Source organism: Alosa pseudoharengus, unplaced genomic scaffold (genome assembly GCF_046254945.1).
Source record: "Alosa pseudoharengus isolate Yale_2024_CS ecotype anadromous, Long Island Sound unplaced genomic scaffold, YU_APseudo_1.1 YU_APseudo_1.1_scf_25, whole genome shotgun sequence".
NCBI classification, from domain to species: domain Eukaryota; kingdom Metazoa; phylum Chordata; class Actinopteri; order Clupeiformes; family Clupeidae; genus Alosa; species Alosa pseudoharengus.
This window is the reverse complement of record NW_027468696.1, coordinates 2775631-2797941: the sequence shown is the minus strand read 5'-3', so window position 1 is coordinate 2797941 and position 22311 is coordinate 2775631. Positions and strand designations below refer to the sequence as shown.

General features: G+C 40.4%; 1 protein-coding gene across 1 annotated transcript in view; it reads right to left on the bottom strand.

Moving 5' to 3' along the window:
- Nucleotides 1-5823: 5823 nt before the first annotated feature.
- Nucleotides 5824-22311, bottom strand: part of LOC143099148 (polymeric immunoglobulin receptor-like) — a gene marked incomplete at its 3' end in the record, with an annotated part of 44270 nt that continues 27782 nt past the window's right edge. Inside the window, exons 3-5 of the mRNA XM_076262229.1 lie at nucleotides 9068-9430; nucleotides 7197-7262; nucleotides 5824-5897 (exon numbers count right to left, since the gene is read on the bottom strand). Coding sequence (XP_076118344.1) covers nucleotides 5824-5897; nucleotides 7197-7262; nucleotides 9068-9430 — 503 coding nt within the window. The remainder of the gene's footprint in view (nucleotides 5898-7196; nucleotides 7263-9067; nucleotides 9431-22311) is intronic.

Genomic DNA, 22311 nt, shown 5'->3' with positions numbered 1-22311 from the left:
TGTGCATGCATGTGTGAGTGTGTGTGCGTGTGTGTGAGGTGTGGTGTGTGTGTGTGTGTGTGTGTGTGTGAGTGTGTGTGTCTTTGTATATGTCTAAATACCTGCTGCTTTGGCCCTCTTTGAACGAGTGATGACAAGTAGAAGTAATGATGACAGGATAACCAGGACAAACAACACCGCAATTCCGTAGATTACTGCAGAAGACACACAAAGCACATGGGAGCATGAGAACAAGGAGCGTGTGTGTGTGTGAGTGTGTGTGTGTGTGTGTGAGAGAGAGAGAGAGATTATTTACTTATACGCCACAGGCCCGAGGAGCTCTCTATGATGGTGACAGGAGTGGAGAACAAAACCTGGTCTGGCATGAATGAACTTCGTCCTTACAAATGTCATGGATGGAGAGAGAGAGAGAGAGAGAGAGAGACCGAGAGAGAGAGAGACTGATCAACTCATTTCAATGATATGGAACATGTGAAAATTTCTGTCAAATCCTTTGCTGTGATTATGCATTAGTTGTTTTATTTTTTGGTAATAGGATGTTTAACACTCAAAGATGGTTTGGTTACACTTTACTTGACATTTTTGACATAAGAGTGACATGACACTGTCATGAACGTGTCATAGACAAGACATAAAAGTTTATGACATAACGCTTATGTTATTAAGACATTCGTTTTTGACATAACAAGTTAGGGTCAGGGTTCATGTGTCATGACAGTGTCATGTGTTCATGACAGTGTCATGTCACTCTTATGTCGATACTGTCAAGTGAACTGTTACCGATGGTTTTCTCTTTTACCTCTGTCATGTGGTGCATCTGGCTCTGTTTTCCGTAGCTGAGGTGGTGGAGATGACCTTCCTATAGATTTACATTTACAGAAAATAAATGGTGGTCTCAGTGGTATCTAGTGGTGTGGGCCAGTATATAAACTTGTGTCTGTAGTTACCTCTGGTCCCAGTGGTATCTAGTGGTGTGGGCCAGTATATAAACTTGTGTTTGTACTGTAGTTACCTGTGGTCTCAGAGGTATTTAGTGTGTGTGTACTTGTGTTTGTAGTTACCTCTGGTCTCAGTGGTATCTAGTGGTGTGGGCCAGTATATAAACTTGTGTTTGTAGTTACTTCTGATCTCAGTGGTATCTAGTGGTGTGGGCCAGTATATAAACTTGTGTTTGTAGTTACTTCTGATCTCAGAGGCAGACTGCGAATAAATAACCTGTCTGATTGAAGGAGGCGTGGCAAATTCCGTCATGCTCCTCCCGAACTTCCGTTTGTTACAAACGCCATTTCACTAGTTCACATCTGTAATTTGCAAACAGATATAATAGCATAATAGAAAAGCATGTTTGGCGAAGTCTCTGGCCAGGGTCCTGAAGTGATTTGCGGGATCGTGCAGGAGTCAACTGCGCAGGCAGGAGTCGTGCAGGATTCCGCAATACACCCCAAAAAATGCATTAAAGATGAGGGACCCTATAGCCAGGACCACGCGAACAAATTCGACGCAAGAGCGCGAGGTGCGCTAATTCCCTCAGATCAGAGAGACTTGATCTGATATAAGAGTGATAGGCGTCGGAGGACCACGGGCGAGAGTTTTGAGCGCTTGATCGGACAGTCCGTTATTTGCCGTGTTGGTGGCTGCACCATAAAATATGTAACGGCCTGCTGGGATTCCGATTTGCGTTAGAACAGCGTTGAGCTGCGTTTGAAAGCAAGTAACGGAGCGTCCATAGTCTGGAGGGGGGATCTTTCCATGCGATGGAAAAACTAATTAGCCAAATTGTATAGGGCTGCAGGAGAGAGTAGATGTTGAAAATGACAGCCCAAACACGCGCGGTGTGAAGTTCAACATCTAATGCACCCCAATGTTTAGTAGGGTAGTAAGGCCTAAGCAATTAAAATAGGCTGCTGTAGCTAACTGCGGTAGCTATAACGGCAAGAGAAGTGATGAGCAGCAACACATTATTAGAGAGGATTCTGAGGAACAGGGCAGAGCTACACGCAGGTGCAGGCGCTCCCTTGGTCAGATAGGGAAGGGCTTTAATATGCTGACACTCAATGAACACAGAGGAAGGCGAAAAACTCCGACATTTAAAAGAGGGGTGAGGGAGAACCAGGGACGCGGTCCCTGGCTGGGGAAAAACGCGGGGTCGAACGCGGTTCGCGCCGGCGGGAGATGATGGGGAAAGGGGAAAAAGTAGCGACGCAGTCGCTACGGGGGAAGGGGGAGGAGGTTGCGCAGCACCCTAGGTAGGCAAAGAGAAAAGTGGGGAGGGTTGATTAGCTGGAAAGAGAAAGAGGCCGTAGTAGCGGAAGGCAAGGTAGAGGGCTGCACGCGGGCTGCCATAACTTGCGAGTTGGGTGAGCAGGGGGAAAGCTGTTTAGGAATAGAGAAAGAGGCCGCAGTAGCGGAAGACATGGTAGTGGGCTGCACGCGGGCTGCCATAACTTGCGGAGTTGAAAAACATGTTGCATGAACAGAGGGGGAGACGCCGGAGGAACGGAGCTCCGCGCTGCGGCGCTGGTGCTCGGTTGATCGGCTGTAGTAGGAGAAGAAAGATAAACTGATTGTTGGAGAAGGCGACGTAGGTCTGCTTTCCCTGCGAAACGAGTGCAATCGATCCTACATCCAACTCTGCTCTAATTAAAGATATGGTCCGCGGAGTAGCTCTCCTTGCAAGCGGAGTGACGCCGATGCTGCAACTTCGGCAGATAGAGGCCGACTGCGAATAAATAACCTGTCTGATTGAAGGAGGCGTGGCAAATTCCGTCATGCTCCTCCCGAACTTCCGTTTGTTACAAACGCCATTTTGTACTGTAGTTACCTCTGGTCCTAGTGGTATCTAGTGGTGTGGGCCAGTATATACACTTGTGTTTGTACTGTAGTTACCTCTGGTCCCAGTGGTATCTAGTGGTGTGGGCCAGTATATAAACTTGTGTTTGTAGTTACCTGTGGTCCCAGTGGTATGTAGTGGTGTGTATCAGTATATAAACTTGTGTTTGTACTGTAGTTACCTGTGGTCCCAGTGGTATGTAGTGGTGTTGTTGGCTGTGGGGTTATTACAGATGTGGGCCGTGTATCTGGATGGTTATGAGAAAACAAATAACACAAAACCAAGGGTGGAAATTGAGAGTTGATTATTCAGGAATAAAACTATTCTGTGTCAGATGGGGATAATGTTATCAAATGTACAGCCTCATACCAGTAACCTCTAACCTCTGTAAGACTGAACAACACAAAAAATCCCACTTTTAACATAAAACATACTGGTATGCTACGTTTGTTGTACGGTAGAACAGTTTCAATGAGATGGTATAAACATACATTATACTGTACATACTTTACATACATACTGCACATGAATACATACAGTACGTGCATACATTACATACATAAATACATACATACATACATACATGCATACATACATACATACATACATACATACATACATACATACATACATACATATATACATACATGCATACATACTGTACATACATACATACATACATACATACATACATGAATACATACATACATACTTCACATGCATACACACAGTACATACATACATGAATACATACATACATACATACATGCATACATACTGTACATACATACATACATACATACATACATACATACATACATACTGTACATGCTGTATTATTATGACCGCCGCGCAGCGAAGCGGCGGTCATATAGGTTTAGTCAGAATTTATTTTTCTTTTTTTTTCTTTTTCGCATGTCCAAATTTCCGTCAATGATTCCCGGGACACTGAAAGACCGGGGTAGACGAAACTTGGAGGGCATGTAACCCCATATGGATAGCATGGAACCATCGTTTTTCGTTTTGATCTGTAGCCCCCCCGCTGGACTGCACCCCCCGAAAGGAGGGTAGGGCAGACACAGTTTTCTGTGAATATCTAGAAAACCGTAGGGTTTAGGAGGACCATTTTTTTTTGTATGTTGATCTCAAGGGGCCATGTCAACCCATTCCATAACCACTCATTTCATGTATAGCGCCACCTAGTTAAACACAAAAAAGTAAAAAGGAGGTGTTGTAATCGCAGGTATCTGTGACCTAATATAGTCAAAACTGCACGAAATTGGAAGTGTCGGATCATTATGACACCCTCTGAATGCACACCAAGTTTCGTGGAATACCGTTCATGGGGGGCCACACAATAAATTCATTTATGTTACTATACACCAACTGGCCTGTAGGTGGCCCGAACTTCCGTTTGTTACAAACGCCATTTTGTACTGTAGTTACCTCTGGTCCTAGTGGTATCTAGTGGTGTGGGCCAGTATATACACTTGTGTTTGTACTGTAGTTACCTCTGGTCCCAGTGGTATCTAGTGGTGTGGGCCAGTATATAAACTTGTGTTTGTAGTTACCTGTGGTCCCAGTGGTATGTAGTGGTGTGTATCAGTATATAAACTTGTGTTTGTACTGTAGTTACCTGTGGTCCCAGTGGTATGTAGTGGTGTTGTTGGCTGTGGGGTTATTACAGATGTGGGCCGTGTATCTGGATGGTTATGAGAAAACAAATAACACAAAACCAAGGGTGGAAATTGAGAGTTGATTATTCAGGAATAAAACTATTCTGTGTCAGATGGGGATAATGTTATCAAATGTACAGCCTCATACCAGTAACCTCTAACCTCTGTAAGACTGAACAACACAAAAAATCCCACTTTTAACATAAAACATACTGGTATGCTACGTTTGTTGTACGGTAGAACAGTTTCAATGAGATGGTATAAACATACATTATACTGTACATACTTTACATACATACTGCACATGAATACATACAGTACGTGCATACATTACATACATGAATACATACATACATACATACATGCATACATACATACATACATACATACATACATACATACATACATATATACATACATACATACATGCATACATACTGTACATACATACATACATACATGCATACATACTGTACATACATACATACATACATACATACATACATACATACTGTACATGCTGTATTATTATGACCGCCGCGCAGCGAAGCGGCGGTCATATAGGTTTAGTCAGAATTTATTTTTCTTTTTTTTTCTTTTTCGCATGTCCAAATTTCCGTCAATGATTCCCGGGACACTGAAAGACCGGGGTAGACGAAACTTGGAGGGCATGTAACCCCATATGGATAGCATGGAACCATCGTTTTTCGTTTTGATCTGTAGCCCCCCCGCTGGACTGCACCCCCCGAAAGGAGGGTAGGGCAGACACAGTTTTCTGTGAATATCTAGAAAACCGTAGGGTTTAGGAGGACCATTTTTTTTTGTATGTTGATCTCAAGGGGCCATGTCAACCCATTCCATAACCACTCATTTCATGTATAGCGCCACCTAGTTAAACACAAAAAAGTAAAAAGGAGGTGTTGTAATCGCGGGTATCTGTGACCTAATATAGTCAAAACTGCACGAAATTGGAAGTGTCGGATCATTATGACACCCTCTGAATGCACACCAAGTTTCGTGGAATACCGTTCATGGGGGGCCACACAATAAATTCATTTATGTTACTATACACCAACTGGCCTGTAGGTGGCCCGAACTTCCGTTTGTTACAAACGCCATTTTGTACTGTAGTTACCTCTGGTCCTAGTGGTATCTAGTGGTGTGGGCCAGTATATACACTTGTGTTTGTACTGTAGTTACCTCTGGTCCCAGTGGTATCTAGTGGTGTGGGCCAGTATATAAACTTGTGTTTGTAGTTACCTGTGGTCCCAGTGGTATGTAGTGGTGTGTATCAGTATATAAACTTGTGTTTGTACTGTAGTTACCTGTGGTCCCAGTGGTATGTAGTGGTGTTGTTGGCTGTGGGGTTATTACAGATGTGGGCCGTGTATCTGGATGGTTATGAGAAAACAAATAACACAAAACCAAGGGTGGAAATTGAGAGTTGATTATTCAGGAATAAAACTATTCTGTGTCAGATGGGGATAATGTTATCAAATGTACAGCCTCATACCAGTAACCTCTAACCTCTGTAAGACTGAACAACACAAAAAATCCCACTTTTAACATAAAACATACTGGTATGCTACGTTTGTTGTACGGTAGAACAGTTTCAATGAGATGGTATAAACATACATTATACTGTACATACTTTACATACATACTGCACATGAATACATACAGTACGTGCATACATTACATACATGAATACATACATACATACATACATGCATACATACATACATACATACATACATACATACATACATACATATATACATACATACATACATGCATACATACTGTACATACATACATACATACATGCATACATACTGTACATACATACATACATACATACATACATACATACATACTGTACATGCTGTATTATTATGACCGCCGCGCAGCGAAGCGGCGGTCATATAGGTTTAGTCAGAATTTATTTTTCTTTTTTTTTCTTTTTCGCATGTCCAAATTTCCGTCAATGATTCCCGGGACACTGAAAGACCGGGGTAGACGAAACTTGGAGGGCATGTAACCCCATATGGATAGCATGGAACCATCGTTTTTCGTTTTGATCTGTAGCCCCCCCGCTGGACTGCACCCCCCGAAAGGAGGGTAGGGCAGACACAGTTTTCTGTGAATATCTAGAAAACCGTAGGGTTTAGGAGGACCATTTTTTTTTGTATGTTGATCTCAAGGGGCCATGTCAACCCATTCCATAACCACTCATTTCATGTATAGCGCCACCTAGTTAAACACAAAAAAGTAAAAAGGAGGTGTTGTAATCGCAGGTATCTGTGACCTAATATAGTCAAAACTGCACGAAATTGGAAGTGTCGGATCATTATGACACCCTCTGAATGCACACCAAGTTTCGTGGAATACCGTTCATGGGGGGCCACACAATAAATTCATTTATGTTACTATACACCAACTGGCCTGTAGGTGGCCCGAACTTCCGTTTGTTACAAACGCCATTTTGTACTGTAGTTACCTCTGGTCCTAGTGGTATCTAGTGGTGTGGGCCAGTATATACACTTGTGTTTGTACTGTAGTTACCTCTGGTCCCAGTGGTATCTAGTGGTGTGGGCCAGTATATAAACTTGTGTTTGTAGTTACCTGTGGTCCCAGTGGTATGTAGTGGTGTGTATCAGTATATAAACTTGTGTTTGTACTGTAGTTACCTGTGGTCCCAGTGGTATGTAGTGGTGTTGTTGGCTGTGGGGTTATTACAGATGTGGGCCGTGTATCTGGATGGTTATGAGAAAACAAATAACACAAAACCAAGGGTGGAAATTGAGAGTTGATTATTCAGGAATAAAACTATTCTGTGTCAGATGGGGATAATGTTATCAAATGTACAGCCTCATACCAGTAACCTCTAACCTCTGTAAGACTGAACAACACAAAAAATCCCACTTTTAACATAAAACATACTGGTATGCTACGTTTGTTGTACGGTAGAACAGTTTCAATGAGATGGTATAAACATACATTATACTGTACATACTTTACATACATACTGCACATGAATACATACAGTACGTGCATACATTACATACATGAATACATACATACATGCATACATACATACATACATACATACATACATACATACATACATACATACATATATACATACATACATACATGCATACATACTGTACATACATACATACATACATACATACATACATGAATACATACATACATACTTCACATGCATACACACAGTACATACATACATGAATACATACATACATACATACATGCATACATACTGTACATACATACATACATACATACATACATACTGTACATGCTGTATTATTATGACCGCCGCGCAGCGAAGCGAAGTGTCGGATCATTATGACACCCTCTGAATGCACACCAAGTTTCGTGGAATACCGTTCATGGGGGGCCACACAATAAATTCATTTATCTTACTATACACCAACTGGCCTGTAGGTGGCCGGAGACAGTTTTCTGTGAATATCTAAAGAACTGTAGGGCCTAGGAGGTCCACCTTTTTTTTGTATGTTGGTCTTAAGGGGGCATGTCAACCCATCCCATTACCACTTATTTCATGTATAGCGCCACCTAGTTAAAAATTAAAAAGCAAAAAATTAGGTGTTTTCATCACAATATCTCTGGCTGACATGGTCAAAACTGCACGAAATTGAAAGTGTAGGATCATTATGACACCCTCCAAATGCATGCCAAGTTTTGTGAACTTTCGTTCATGGGGGGCCTTACAATAAAATAATTTATGTGTACATTTAGTGACCGTACACCAACAAGGATTCCCGGGACACTGAAAGACCGGGGTACACGAAACTTGGTGGGCATGTAACTCCACATGGATAGCATGGAACCGTCGTTTTTCGTTTTGATCTGTAGCCCCCCCGCTGTACTGGACCCCCCGAAAGGAGGGTAGGGCAGACACAGTTTTCTGTGAATATCTTGAGAACCGTAGGGCCTAGGATGACCAATTTTTTCCATATGTTTGCCTCCAGGGGTCATGTTAACCCATTCCATGTGCACACATGTGCATAAACAGATACACACGCACACACATACATTCACAGTAATCATATGTATGACACATACTCACACAGTAGACATATGTACGCATGCATGCACATGCACAAACACACATACGCAGGCAAACACACAAGCACGCACACACACACACACACACCCACACACATAAACGTAAACGTGTACACGCACACATGCGCACAATTCAAGAATTTCTCAGAATTATGAACAGGCAAGATGGGGGTGGGGTTGTATAAAATGAATTTTACATGTGAAATCTATGAACTAATCATGTTTTGGTACTTGTTGTCTAGCAGATACCAGTGAGAATTGAGTGTGGCTAATGCAATTTAGTGAGACAGTTAGAATCATATAGGCCTTTCAGCGTGATTTATTTTTGTGGAAAAAATGTGCTGGACTGGGCGGCGGTCATATTTTGTACCGCTCTGCGGTACATCTAGTTTTATATATTTATTGTTGGGATAAGGTGTTTATTTCGTAACTGAGCTCTTACCAGACACGGTGAGCTGGACTTTCTGGATGAGGGCCTTGTATCCGTCCTCTCCTCCGTCCTCTCCTCCGTGCTCCCAGCCCGTCTCCACGGCGCACCAGTAGTTCCCGCTATCCAGCGTTCCGAGCGCTCCCAGCACGGCGGTGAAGACCCGCGCCTTCCGGTCGTCGTACACGGAGATCCGCCCCCCCCGGACCCAGGTGTGGTCCTCGCGCGCCGACACCCGGGAGTCGCAGCCCTGCTTCCGGAAGGCTTTGCACAGGTACTTGGCGGCATGCAGGTGGGCGTCCAGGTATCGGCAGGTGACGTTCACAGCGTCCCCCGTGTACGCCGTCTTCATCAGGGTACTCCCGCAGGTGAAGAGGTCTACCCAGAGGAAAATGCAAAATAAAACCTCCAATTTGTCCAGCCAAAACTCACAAAACAGGCAACTCAACACAACATAGCACCCCCCCCCCCCTCCCAATATTGAACACATCCCATAAATATAAACATTTACATAAAAATAAACATAACCATCACCTTTTGGTTTGGGGCCGCCACAAAACAGGACAAACGCAGATTACAACGCACAATTAGGACAGCTGAAAAAATAATTGGTGCCCCACTGCCCTCCCTTATACACTGGTAGGACCAGGAAGTGGGCAGAGAACATCATCAAAGACCCCACACACCCTGCACACACCCTCTTTAACCTCCTCCCCTCTGGCAGGCGCTACAGATCCCTGCGCACAAATACAACCAGACACAAGAACAGCTTCTTTCCCTCTGCTATCACTGTACTAAACTGCAGTTAAGTGGGGTCATCCCCTCTTTGGCCATTCACCCACTTATCCCTCACACAGGGGCGGACCTGCCATTAGGCATGGTCAGGCAATTGCCTGGGGCCTCGGCCACCAGGGGGCCTCGTCATTCCCCTATCGTATTTCGTTTTTTTTTTTTTTAAATAAATGATCACCGCATCCAAACAATATATTCTAATCCATAATAAAGATTGAAAAAATATTTTGCCTCATGATTGCTCATAAACTCATCATAAAATCAAATGACTGCAGGTCCGCTTCCTGTCACCATAGCAGCAACTAGCTATCTGAACGAGGTCTTGGTGAGGTGTGGAGTTGAGCGATTGACAGCAGCCATGAAACGTTTCCAGAGTGGAAGTGATAAAAGAAAAAGAAAAAGGGAGAAGGAAGAATTTAGAAAGAAATTGCCTAAATTAACCAACTTCTTCCAGTCGAAGAATTCTTCCACGGAAGAAAGTAATTTGGATAGCTCTTGCACTACATAGCCTATTCTTCTACTGATGATGATGATGATTATGATGTTGATCTAAGTGAAACAGTCGTGAGGGACAAGATCACTGTCACTGCCGAAGTCCGCACTGGTGCTGTTGGTGCTGCTACGGACACCATTTCAGTAGCAGAAGCTTTGGGTGCAAACGAAACCAGTACGTGAGTAGCCCTAACATGATACACTACAGTTATCAGTGACGACCCTGCGTTATGGCAAGACACCGTAAGAGATGCAGAGTGAGTTGCAATCGTTAAAAAAGGCCCCGTGCAAATTAAGAACTTTGAATTCCCCAAAAATGCAGATAAACCACCCAGATGATTCACGGTTGAACATTATAACATGACCATGAAAAATGAAGAAAAAATAAACAGAAAAATGGCTAGTTTATTCGGTCAGTGCAGACGCTGTTTATTGTTTTGGATGTCGGCTTTTTGGAAGATCGAACACCTCACTTAGTTTGCACACACACACTCACTCTCACTCTCTTTCTCTCCCTCTCTTCTTCACATATAGCTTTCATAGACTCTCATATAGCTACATAGAGTATATTCACACACAGAGACCCCAAACCCCTAGCCTTCACTCTCTCTCTCTCTCTCTCTCTCTCTCTCTCTCTCTCACACTCACACACACACACACACACACACAGACACACACACCATTCATAATTGTAATACTTTCAAAGGTTTTTACTAATGTTTTTTGATTGTCATCTATGGCAATACATATTTGTTGTATTTGAGTATGCCTCAGCGTCCCATTATTACAGAAAAAAAGTGTGTTTTAGTTTTAGGGTTGTGGTGTGTGTGTGTGTGTGAGTGGGGGACACATTACATGCACACATTACATGCATACATTTGCAATATTACTTCTGCACTTTATATCCACTCCACTCCATGTGTACTTGGCTTGATACTATGGCTTATTTGTATATTGTATTTTGTATATTATGTTAATACGTTGATATGTGCCTACATGTACAGCATGTGTCTTTTTACTAATGGCTATTGAATGTTTTACCACTACGTGTCTATTTGTACTAGTACATGTACTCTCAACATGTGCCTTCCAACTAAAAGTATTATCCTGGTGAATTCAGGATACTTGTATGAGCAGATAATGTGTGATTCATGTCTGACCACAGTGGAGTGTGGTACCCTACTAAAGACCTAGTGTCCAGAACCATCTCGTAAGTCTGAGAGACATTTAAGATAAGTGGGTCACGTCGCATCACGGCACAAAGTTTCCTATTTCTGAGAAATACATCTTTATAGGCTAAGGATAGCAATGTCATCTGAAAATATAAAAAACAAAGTTCCCAGGCTGACTGAGCTTTAATTTGTGTACCGTGTGATAGTGTAGGCGATTTTTAGAGTATGGTCAAGATTACTATTAAGGTCATAAATAATGGCAACCCTACTGCCAGTTGATTCCAAAAACATTTCCAAAACATTTACAGCAAAGGCCTTTAGAGTATAGACCTGATATTATGTTTGGATATTTGCTAAATCCATGCCTATAAAATCCATATCGTCATCTTCCTAAAATAATGGCATAAGTCATTTTTTTTCAGGTTTTTCAGAAAACACAAAAAAGTTAACCAAAAATTGAAAATGATGATTTAGGCAAAAAAAATAAAAAATTGTCAGAAAAATTACTTAAGACATTATTTTTAGAAGGTGATGATATTAGAGATGCAATATTTCAGACTATGTTCGGTTATGACCCCCAGTGCACTCCCTAAAAAAAGGAACAACAGGTTTCACTAAATGTAATGGAATGACAAGTAAGAATTTTCTCTTTTAAATTAAATGTTGTGGAGTTAAAGCATAAAGTCCCTCCACATAGAAACATACAGATACAAAGTTACTTTAATAAGTAGCATTAATAAGTTACAGAAATGAATTACATTTACTTTGTTACTGTCCACCACTGCATAATAGTAGTGGGCTGCTCTGATTCAATAATCTTAAACATCAACTACACTATTCATCTGAACCTAAAATATACAGCCATAGTCTTTACTGGTTCATTTGGTCATAATGGCTTGTAACACATAAAGAAGCATCTACAGTAATCAACATATTAAGAAAGTTTAAAAGTTTATTTTCGAGTGGGTATTTAACACTAGAAAAGCTGTGACGGGTCATTTTAAAATGTGAAATTTAGAGTTTATGACCGACTTATTGGAATTTAGTAGTTTTCACATTCTTGGCAGTTTTAGTGTTAAGGAAAATAAACTAAAATCAGCAGTCAAACTAAACTAACAGAGACAGAAATATTAAGCACTGGTCCCCACCTTCACTGAGGCAGGCAGTAATAATATTTCTTGCTGACTCCATGCTCATTCACTTCCTCATTTCCCCTAATGCTGACCCACACATCTGCAGATGGATTTCCCAATCCGAATCTTGTGGCTTGTGATTGATTACGAGGAACATAAAGGGACAACCAATCAGTGGTGATCTGTCATAAATGGACAACCAATCAGTGGTGATCTGAGGAAGGCTACTGGGGTTCAGACAGAAGCAGTCCTACCACATATATGCTGCGACCATAATAATAATAATAATAATAATAACTAGATGTACCGTATAGCGGTACAAAATATGACCGCCGCTCAGTCCTGTACATCCGTTCCGCGAAAATAAATCACACTTCAATTTGTCTCCATATTTTACTCCATCCCCCACTCTTGAAACTTTTGTGTATGCTTGTTTGGCATGCCTGAGTGTGTGTGTGCGGCTGCACAGAAAGTAGCTTACTGGTGCTGAAAAGGTGAATAGATTGTAGAATAGCCAAAGAAGATGTAGCATTGTTATAAAACCTTTAAAATCTCTAAACAATCACAAGTAGGGCAGTTCATCACAGTTCATCCATTGCAACTGGATTGATTAAAGGTCACTTACACCTGTAGGCTACATTGTATTTGGGAAAAGCAAAAGGTATCAGCATAATTTTATTTATTTATTTATTTATTTATTTATTTATTTATTTATAAATAAACAAAAACATCTCTGTCAGTTCCATGCCGTTTTCAACAGCTATCAAAAACAAAGGTCATTTTTGGATGGATGGATTTTTTGTGAATGTTTCTTCTTCTAGGCTACATAAGATTTTAGTCATCTTTAGTTCATGTAATACTTTATTGTCAATGCACAAATTAAGTAGCAGTAGTCTGAAACGTTATTGTTAATGCACAAATTAAGTAACAGTAGTCTGAAACGAAATGCTGTTTTACATCTAACCAGTGGTGCAAATAACTGACATGTCCAAATGGGCCTTGATGAAATGCGTCGATAGACTGGAATACACATTTTAACGGGCCAAAGTTGAAGAGCTGTCCGTTATTGTTCGTGCAAATATAGGCTGATTCATGTTCCCTTGCATTGTGTAACTGAGGTCCATGGCTAGTCTGGCTTTCACCAGACCAAGCTCAATCTTTTAAGAAATCAAAAAATAAATAGCGGGCTGATCAGGCTGGGTTCACCCAGCCTAGTCCATAGGCACCCGATATTGTTTAATTTTCCGATTGAGATATCCACGCTCTGGCTATTCTAAATGCAAAAATGCATCAGGGAGTTATGACAAAGCTGTAACTAACAAACTAGATCCTAATAGAAAGCTGTTAGCTTCCCTAAGCTACAGGTAGGCTTATACGGTCTCCTTACGCCTTACAGTATCAAGCGGACTTAAACTGCCATATCGTGGCGAAAAGTTGTAATAAAATTCACGCAGCTCCATTAGTCAAGGAAAGCGCGAATGAAGTAGCCACTTCTAAATGGGACCCACTACACAGTAGCTTAAGGTGTGTTGCTAAAGCAGCCATAATGAAATGAAGGTGTTTGGATACTTCACACACACATGCTTTTTAATTTCACAGACTACAACTACCAAGCTGGAATCAAAGCACATCGATTCCCCTCTCACACCCTGCACGACCGCCGTCATGCTATCCGGCAAAAGATTCTTTGGACGCCGCTATTTATGGATTTCCGGCTCCCATTGACTTACATTGAACACATGTAAACAAAACGTCAATTATGTGGTCAAACTAACGCCGCTGACTTATGAAAACCACCATTCCACTTTGATACGAAACTACATAATTGTACAACATTTATACAACAAAAATCACAGAATTTGGATCAAGTAATGTGGAGAAATCTTATGCAAAGTGTCAACCCCTAACAATGTGCCCATTGCCCAAATTTATTCGACTAATGTCGAATGTCAGAGTAATGACATTGAAAAAGGTACCTTAATGATACACTTTAATTTATAAAGGTACGAAGTATAAAAAGAAAAACACAATTTATCAGATGGATTACCCAAATAATTTGTAACAAAGTACAACATTTATTCGAGGGCACATCTATTCCCAGAACTATAATGGGTGTTAAATATTCCACAACCACTAGATGGCAGCATGACACAGCACATGAAGTACACCTACGTGTCGCTGCGACCTGAAGGATGGCGTGGTTGAATATCCACTTCTCCTGCACTTCGGGTCTAATAGCGGGTGAATTGTATGACCACCATATGACGCCATTTCACTGCACCTCGGGCCTAATAGCTGCTGTAACTTCGTTTAAGTAATAAGCCTCGAGGAGCCGACGGTTACACTTGTTTTAGGGGCGTTGTTAGCCACGCTGCGCAAGCCTGGTAGGCTACAGGAGAAGCCCATAGGCTACAGTCGCGTGTGTTTGTGGTGATTTATTCCATGTATTAACAAAATAATAATGTAACATTAAAGAAATAGCCTACATAGATACAAAAAAACTAAATAATTACACCAAAAAAGTAAAGAAGCTTTATAATTGATATATAAGCTTACTGAAAATGAAATATAGGCCTAGCCTACAATTGTGTTCCACAGACAATATGTCCTACAGATAATAACAACAGTAAGAACATAGGCTAACCTAAGTCATGACGATACGAGGGCTTAAGTCTCATGTTGGCCTATGACTACGTAGCCTAGTCTGTGTCTGCGACAGTGAAATAGCTCCAATATTAATTGTGTCGCCAATAAATATATGCTAACATGAATCTCATCAGTCACCTATAGATAAGGGTTAGGCTATAACATATGTAGGCTATAATGTAAAAATAGGGTCATATTATATAATGTTGACTTATTAAGATGGGGAAGAGAGCTGGACATATTACACTGAACTAACTGTTCATTGTTGAAAATCAATCAAAAGTTTGTAGTTGATCCGGATGTCATTGGTCGCAAGGACTGTTAATGGGTGTATCCACAATTGGGACCTTGTTACAAGTTGGTCTTTCAGCTGCTAATGCAATCAGTGGCCGTCAGAAAACATGTTAGACAACTGAGGAATGAGATGCCACATATAAAATGAACAGTCAAACAGAACCCACAAACATCAATGGGAATCAACCAAACACTGCAGGGAACCATGTTATTGTCAATCAGCACTCTGCCACGCTAAATCAGACCCTGCTTATGTTTGTGCAGAGCAGAACAGATATTTGTAGATATGATGCAGGACCTGTTAAGAGAGATTGGCAGCTCAGTCTCCCTCATATTAGTCCCTACGGTGAACGATGTAATAGCATAGTGCTGCTGCTTCTGATGTGCAAGACAAGACAGGGTATATATTCATAATGTGACAATGTATTTATCATTATGTTACAACCTCTGCACAACTACTATTGATGTTAGAAGAACAAAACAATACATCTTCAAATGTTCATTGCTTATTACATGTGTTATAAAAACAAAATCCTTGTCTGCTTTCTGTGTTTTTGCATGCACCTGTCTACAGGGGTGTAAAGACATATTTGTTCACCATGCACTTAGGCTGTTCTGAGTCATTGTTTGTATGTTATAGTATTTGTTGATTTCCATTTATTGCCCATTGATATTGCATTCACATTATTGTTTATTATTGCTATTCTCCTTATTAATGTAGTGTCACCAACATTTAAAATAATATCAACTGACATTGTTATTCATAGCCATATTTATTCTGCTCTTATAAGGTAATACAGTGCACATATTTATATTTCATTTATACTACTCTAAACCACCTTCTGAAAATCAACTGTATAGTACTGTTTCACTGCACCATATTTCTTGACCTGTCTCACCACCTGCCTATACTGTAGGCTACTTACTGTACACCACCTTACTTACAACACTTTGAAGAGCCAAAAACAAAGCTCAGCACACCTGTTCTGTGCATCAGCAAAGTTGGAGGGTTAATTTATGAACCATCACTTCTAGCTGAAACATCACTTCTAGTAGGCTACATGTGACGTGTAGGCTAGAAGAGAAGTCTTTATTGTCCACTACTGGGGAAATTCATCGGCAACACTTTATTTTAATGTGTCGCTGTTACAGTGTACCTACATGTACCTAATTAGGTACAGTGGTACAACCTGTGTAATAACATGTACTATCAGGTACTGTACTATCATTGTACTTGCATTATGTATTTGTGGGTACCTACAGTACATAGGCTATAGTTGTTACATTGTAATACTGAGTGCTTTTACCAAACTTTGCCAATTTGTCAGAGGCAAAGAGCTGACCTGAGACCTGCTGGATGGGGTAAATCTGGTCATGATAGATTTGATATACAAACCATTCTTAGCTCCAGTCAAGGCCTCATTGTCTTCAGTGTACATGTAACAGCTGTGCTGCTACAACCTTGTTACTCTTTGATACAGTGGAATAAACCTATTAAGTGTACCAGTTAATTACTTACATGCACATATGACATACGTTGTGTCTTCGATGTCTTGGAACAGGTCTACTAATTCACATGTACTGTGTGGTGTAACAGCAGACACGTTTCAACACATCAATTACAGGATGCATGACATCATTGACAGGATGTATATAATATGTACATGTATATGTACAAGTACTTAACTGGTACACTTTATTTGAATGGGTTCATTCCACTGTATCAAAAGAGTAATAAATAACACAGTTGATACATGTACTACAGTATGTAGGGTAATGGCAGACATGTTCCAAGACACCAATGACACAACATGTAATGTAATATGTAATTGTAAGTGGGCAATTCCACGGAAAATTGACTTTTTGTCACATCCATAACGCCAGTGTAAATGACTTGGCATTTGTATGATGTGAATGTTACTATTCATTTTTTGTGCATTTTTCTCATGTACATTCTTCAGCCAGAAATAGCAAATGCTCAAATTTCATGTAATCATTCACATCATACTATACCATCACATTTTATTGGCGTTGTGGATGTTAGAAAAAACGTAATTTTCCATGGAATTGCCCAAGTACTTAGTACTTATGCCACTGTATCAAAGAGCAATAAGTGTGTACCAACACAGTTGATGTAGTGAATTAGTAGACCTGTTCCAAGACATCGAAGACACAACATACATGTTATATGTACATGTAAGTAATTAACTGGTACACTTAATAGGTTTATTCCACTGTATCAAAGAGTAACAAGGTTGTAGCAGCACAGCTGTTACAAGGATACAAGAATACAAGGAAGTTTATTGTCACATGCATATAGTTACTGGAAGTAAGAAATGCAGTGAAATTATGTCTGGTGTCAGCCTATTTGTGCATTTATGGGGGGGGGAGTGCAGTAGAAGAGGGGTTTAGTAGATTAAGTGGCAAAGGCTGCATAAGAAAGGTGGGGGAGGATTGGGATTGGGGGGGGGGCACCAACAAGGAGCACCCAAGAGCAAAAAAACATGTACACTGAAGACAATGAGGCCTTGACTGGAGCTAAGAATGGCTTGTATATCAAATCTATCATGACCAGATTTACCCCATCCAGCAGGTCTCAGGTCAGCTCTTTGCCTCTGATGAAAATGTAGGCCAATTGGCAAAGTTTTGTAAAAGCACTCAGTATTACAATGTAACAACTAAGCTTATATGTAGGTACCCACAAATACATAATGCAAGTAATGCACAAATACATAATGCAAGTAAAAATGATAGTACCTGATAGTATATGTTGTTACACAGGTTATACCACCGTACCTAATTAGGTAGGTACACTGTGACACATTAAAATAAAGTGTTACCTATATATATACATACACACACACACACATTACATACATACACATATAAATGTAGCATGACAAGTGTGTTTACATACAGCAAAAACTTCTGTATTGCCCTCTCTCTCTGTATATATATATATATATATATATATATACATACATACATACACACACATTACATACATACACATATAAATGTAGCGTGACAAGTGTGTTTACATGCAGCACTAACTGTTTACAAGCAATAACTTCAGTTCAGTAAAACTGATGACCTGTTCTGTATTGCTCTTCTTCTCTCTCTCTCTCTCTCTGTATATATATATATATATATATATATATATATATATATATATATATATGCACACACACACACACACACACACACATTACACACATAACGTGACAAGTGTGTGTTTACATGCAGCACTAACTTCAGTTCAGACCGACAACCTGTTCTGCATTGCTCTCTCTCTCTCTCTCTCTCTCTCTCTGTATATATGTATATGTATATATATATATATATATATATATATATATATATATATATATATATATATATATATATATTTATATATATATGTGTGTGTGTGTGTGTGTGTGTGTGTGTGTGTGTGTATGTTATATATACATATATATATATACATACATACACACACACATACAGTATATCCATGCATACATATGTATTGTATGTATTGCATTACTAGCCTATTCTAATTTGGTTTGTTCTATTGACATAGAATGAATGAACAGGCACACGTGACTATGAAGTAGGTCTACTTAACAATTCAGATTTTCAGATGGTGCGTTGTGGCTGACAACGGCCCTAAAATCTCGAGTGTCTAGGTTTATTGTTGGTTCCTGGTTGCTGTAGTGCAATGATGTCATCTGCTGGCCGTGCCGCGCAATAGCGCCACAACATATGTAATTTCACTGGACATTACGGTAAAAATCTTGTTTTTCCTTACTAATATTCGTGTCATCCAGCAAACATATTGCTTAATTCTTTTGCCATTTCGTTCCTTTATAAATTGTAATGTAATATAAAGGTACGTTTTTGAATGTCATTACTCTGACATGTGAGGGATAACGGCCACCGACGTGACCTGTTATACGTGACTCATGGACAAGGGGAAATGCCATTAACTCGGCGTCACGCAGCGGCAATTTTCTTAATATCGATATTTCTCCACATTACTTAATCCAAATTCTGTAATTTTTGCTGGATAAATGTTGTACAAAAATGTAGTTTCGTATCAAAGTGGAATGGTTTTTGTCATAAGTCAGCGGCGTTAGTTTGAGCACATAATTGACGTTTTGTTTACATGTGTTCAATGTAAGTCAATGGGCGCCGGTATTCGGCCAATGGCGGCGTCCAAAGAATCTTTTGCCGGATAGCATGACGGCGGTCCCTGCACGCACTTAAAATAAACAGGCGTCTCAGTCTCACGCATGTATAGGCAAAACTGTATCAGACCGGTGTAACGTTGGTAAATCTTCCATTGCACAGAATGATTTTTGTAGCACTTGCAACAAATGACAGTCGAAAGATACAATTACAGTGCTGCTATTATAGTTTTCTACAAATGCAATCAATCAAATTGGCCTCCATCACTCAACCAACGCTAACGGTAACATTACCTAGGTCCTTATTGATATTATAAGATTAACGTACCTGCAGTAAAAACCAAGCATGTCCGATAAACATCCTCAGATTTATTTCGGCTTCAAGAAGAAATGGGAATTACATTTCATGTGAACATTGTCCTATCCTTATTAGACGTTTTGGTCAACGATACCCGGGGCACCGAAACACCGGGGCACATGAAATTTGGTGGGTATGTAGCCCCACTAGACTTTTACGGAAAAATTTCGTTTGGTCCCCGGGGGCCACTCCCCCTCCGCGCTGGGCCCCCCGAAACCCAAAAAATGCAGTTTTTCCTAAATAACTACCTGAACCGTGGCACCGAGGATGAAGAAATTTTTATGGTATGTTGGTCTCAAGGGCCCACATCAACCTAGCCCATAATCACTCATTTGTGATTTGCACCCCCCCGGTAAAAAATGAAAATGCAATATCATTCTGCTTTAATCGCCCTTCTCTTCAGTTGAGATGTTCAGAACTGCACCAAATTTTATGTGTATGATTAACCTGACATTCTCTGGGGGTATGCCAAGTTTCGTAGAATTTCATCCATGGGGGGGGTCTAAAAAATTAAGTTATGTGTACATTTAGTGACTGTACACTCATTGGCCTGTAGATGGTAGTGCACACATATACACACGCACACACACACACAGGCACAGTATACCATCAGTATCGGCAATTAGAACGGCCGATACATAATTACAAATTCTGTAGGATTAAAGGAAACCCAAATATTCATCATAATAATAATTTGGCTGCATTTCCAGTATTGGCGTCACGTAGTCGTTTGTCCACTAGATGGCGCATCGTTGCAGTGAGACGTAATTTTGTTGGAAGTTAATCTAAAGTGGGTTGGAAAGACACTACGCTTCCTACAAGGACAAGACAGTAGGCTACAGTAGTTTACCGCAGAGAACGTCTAAGGGTAGGATGATTTCTGCATGACATGTAATTCCCATTTCCTCTTGAAGCCGAAATAAATCTGAGAATGTTTATCGGACATGCTTGTTTTTTACTGCAGGTAGGCTACGTTAATCCTATCAATAGCAGAATGTAGGTAAAATAATGTTACCATTAGCATGGTTGAGTGATGGATAAACCTATGCGTTTATAGGCTACCAAGCAAATTGATAACAGCACTAATTGTATCTTTCGACTGTCATCTCATTTGCTTATGACCATAGCCTAGGCTACTAACAGGAGCTAAGTGAGTTAGCCACAATACGTTCGCTACGTGATGGTTTTTTTAATGGAAAATATATAGGCTACCTGAAAGATAACTTGTCTATGATGCATCCTAAACACCGGGCTGGGACATTTCTGACATTTTATTGGTCTCAAAAAGCATCTGAGTCAACGTTCATTCCCAAACACCCATATAGGCTACTTCAATCCTCTATTTTCAAAGGTGATTCAAGTAAGGGAGAGCATGGCTCAAAGTAAAGTAACTGAAACTACATAAATTCGTCAAAGTGAATAATTTGTGTCAACTCGCCGCAATGTAGATTTATTAACGCACCCGTGATGATCTACATCTCCATTTAAACCAGATGTTTTAGAGCGCACGTTGAGATGTATTCAGGGCAGGGCTGTACCTACACATATTTGTTGCACGTGCTACAAAAATCATTCTTTGCGATGAATGATTTAGTACCAACGTTAAACCGGCCAGATACAGTTTTGCTTATGGCTATACCGTGAGACTGAGGCGCTTTTTGTTTGTTCGAAGTGCGTGTTTAGGGTGTGAGAGGGGAGTCGATGTGCTTTGATTCCAGCTTGGTAGTTGTAGTCTATGCGATTAAAAAACACGTGTGTGTGAAGTATCCAAACAATGATAACGCTTTCATTATGGCTGCTTTAGCCACAGACCTTTAGCTACTGTACAGTGGGTTGGGTTCCATTTAGAAGTGTCCACTTAATTCGCCCTTTCGGTGATTCAGCTACTTGAAATGTATTACTACTGATATGCAAAACTATTAACTTTTCGCAAAGAGGTGGCAGCTTGATACTGCAAGGTGTAAGCCATTGGTTCCAAAGGAGATTTTATTTGGGTCGCCAGCATAGCCTAGTGACAATTTGTGTTGTGTAATAGGGCGTGGGATCCGCGTTGCATTGTGGGACGTGGCGGCCATGTTGATGGCTACGCGAACGTTAAAATAACTCTGACATAACGTTGTTGAATGAAGAGATGTAGCTAGAAGTAGAGTTGAGAAAGAATAGATAGAAAAATAGATAGAAGAAATATGTTAAAATCCCGAAA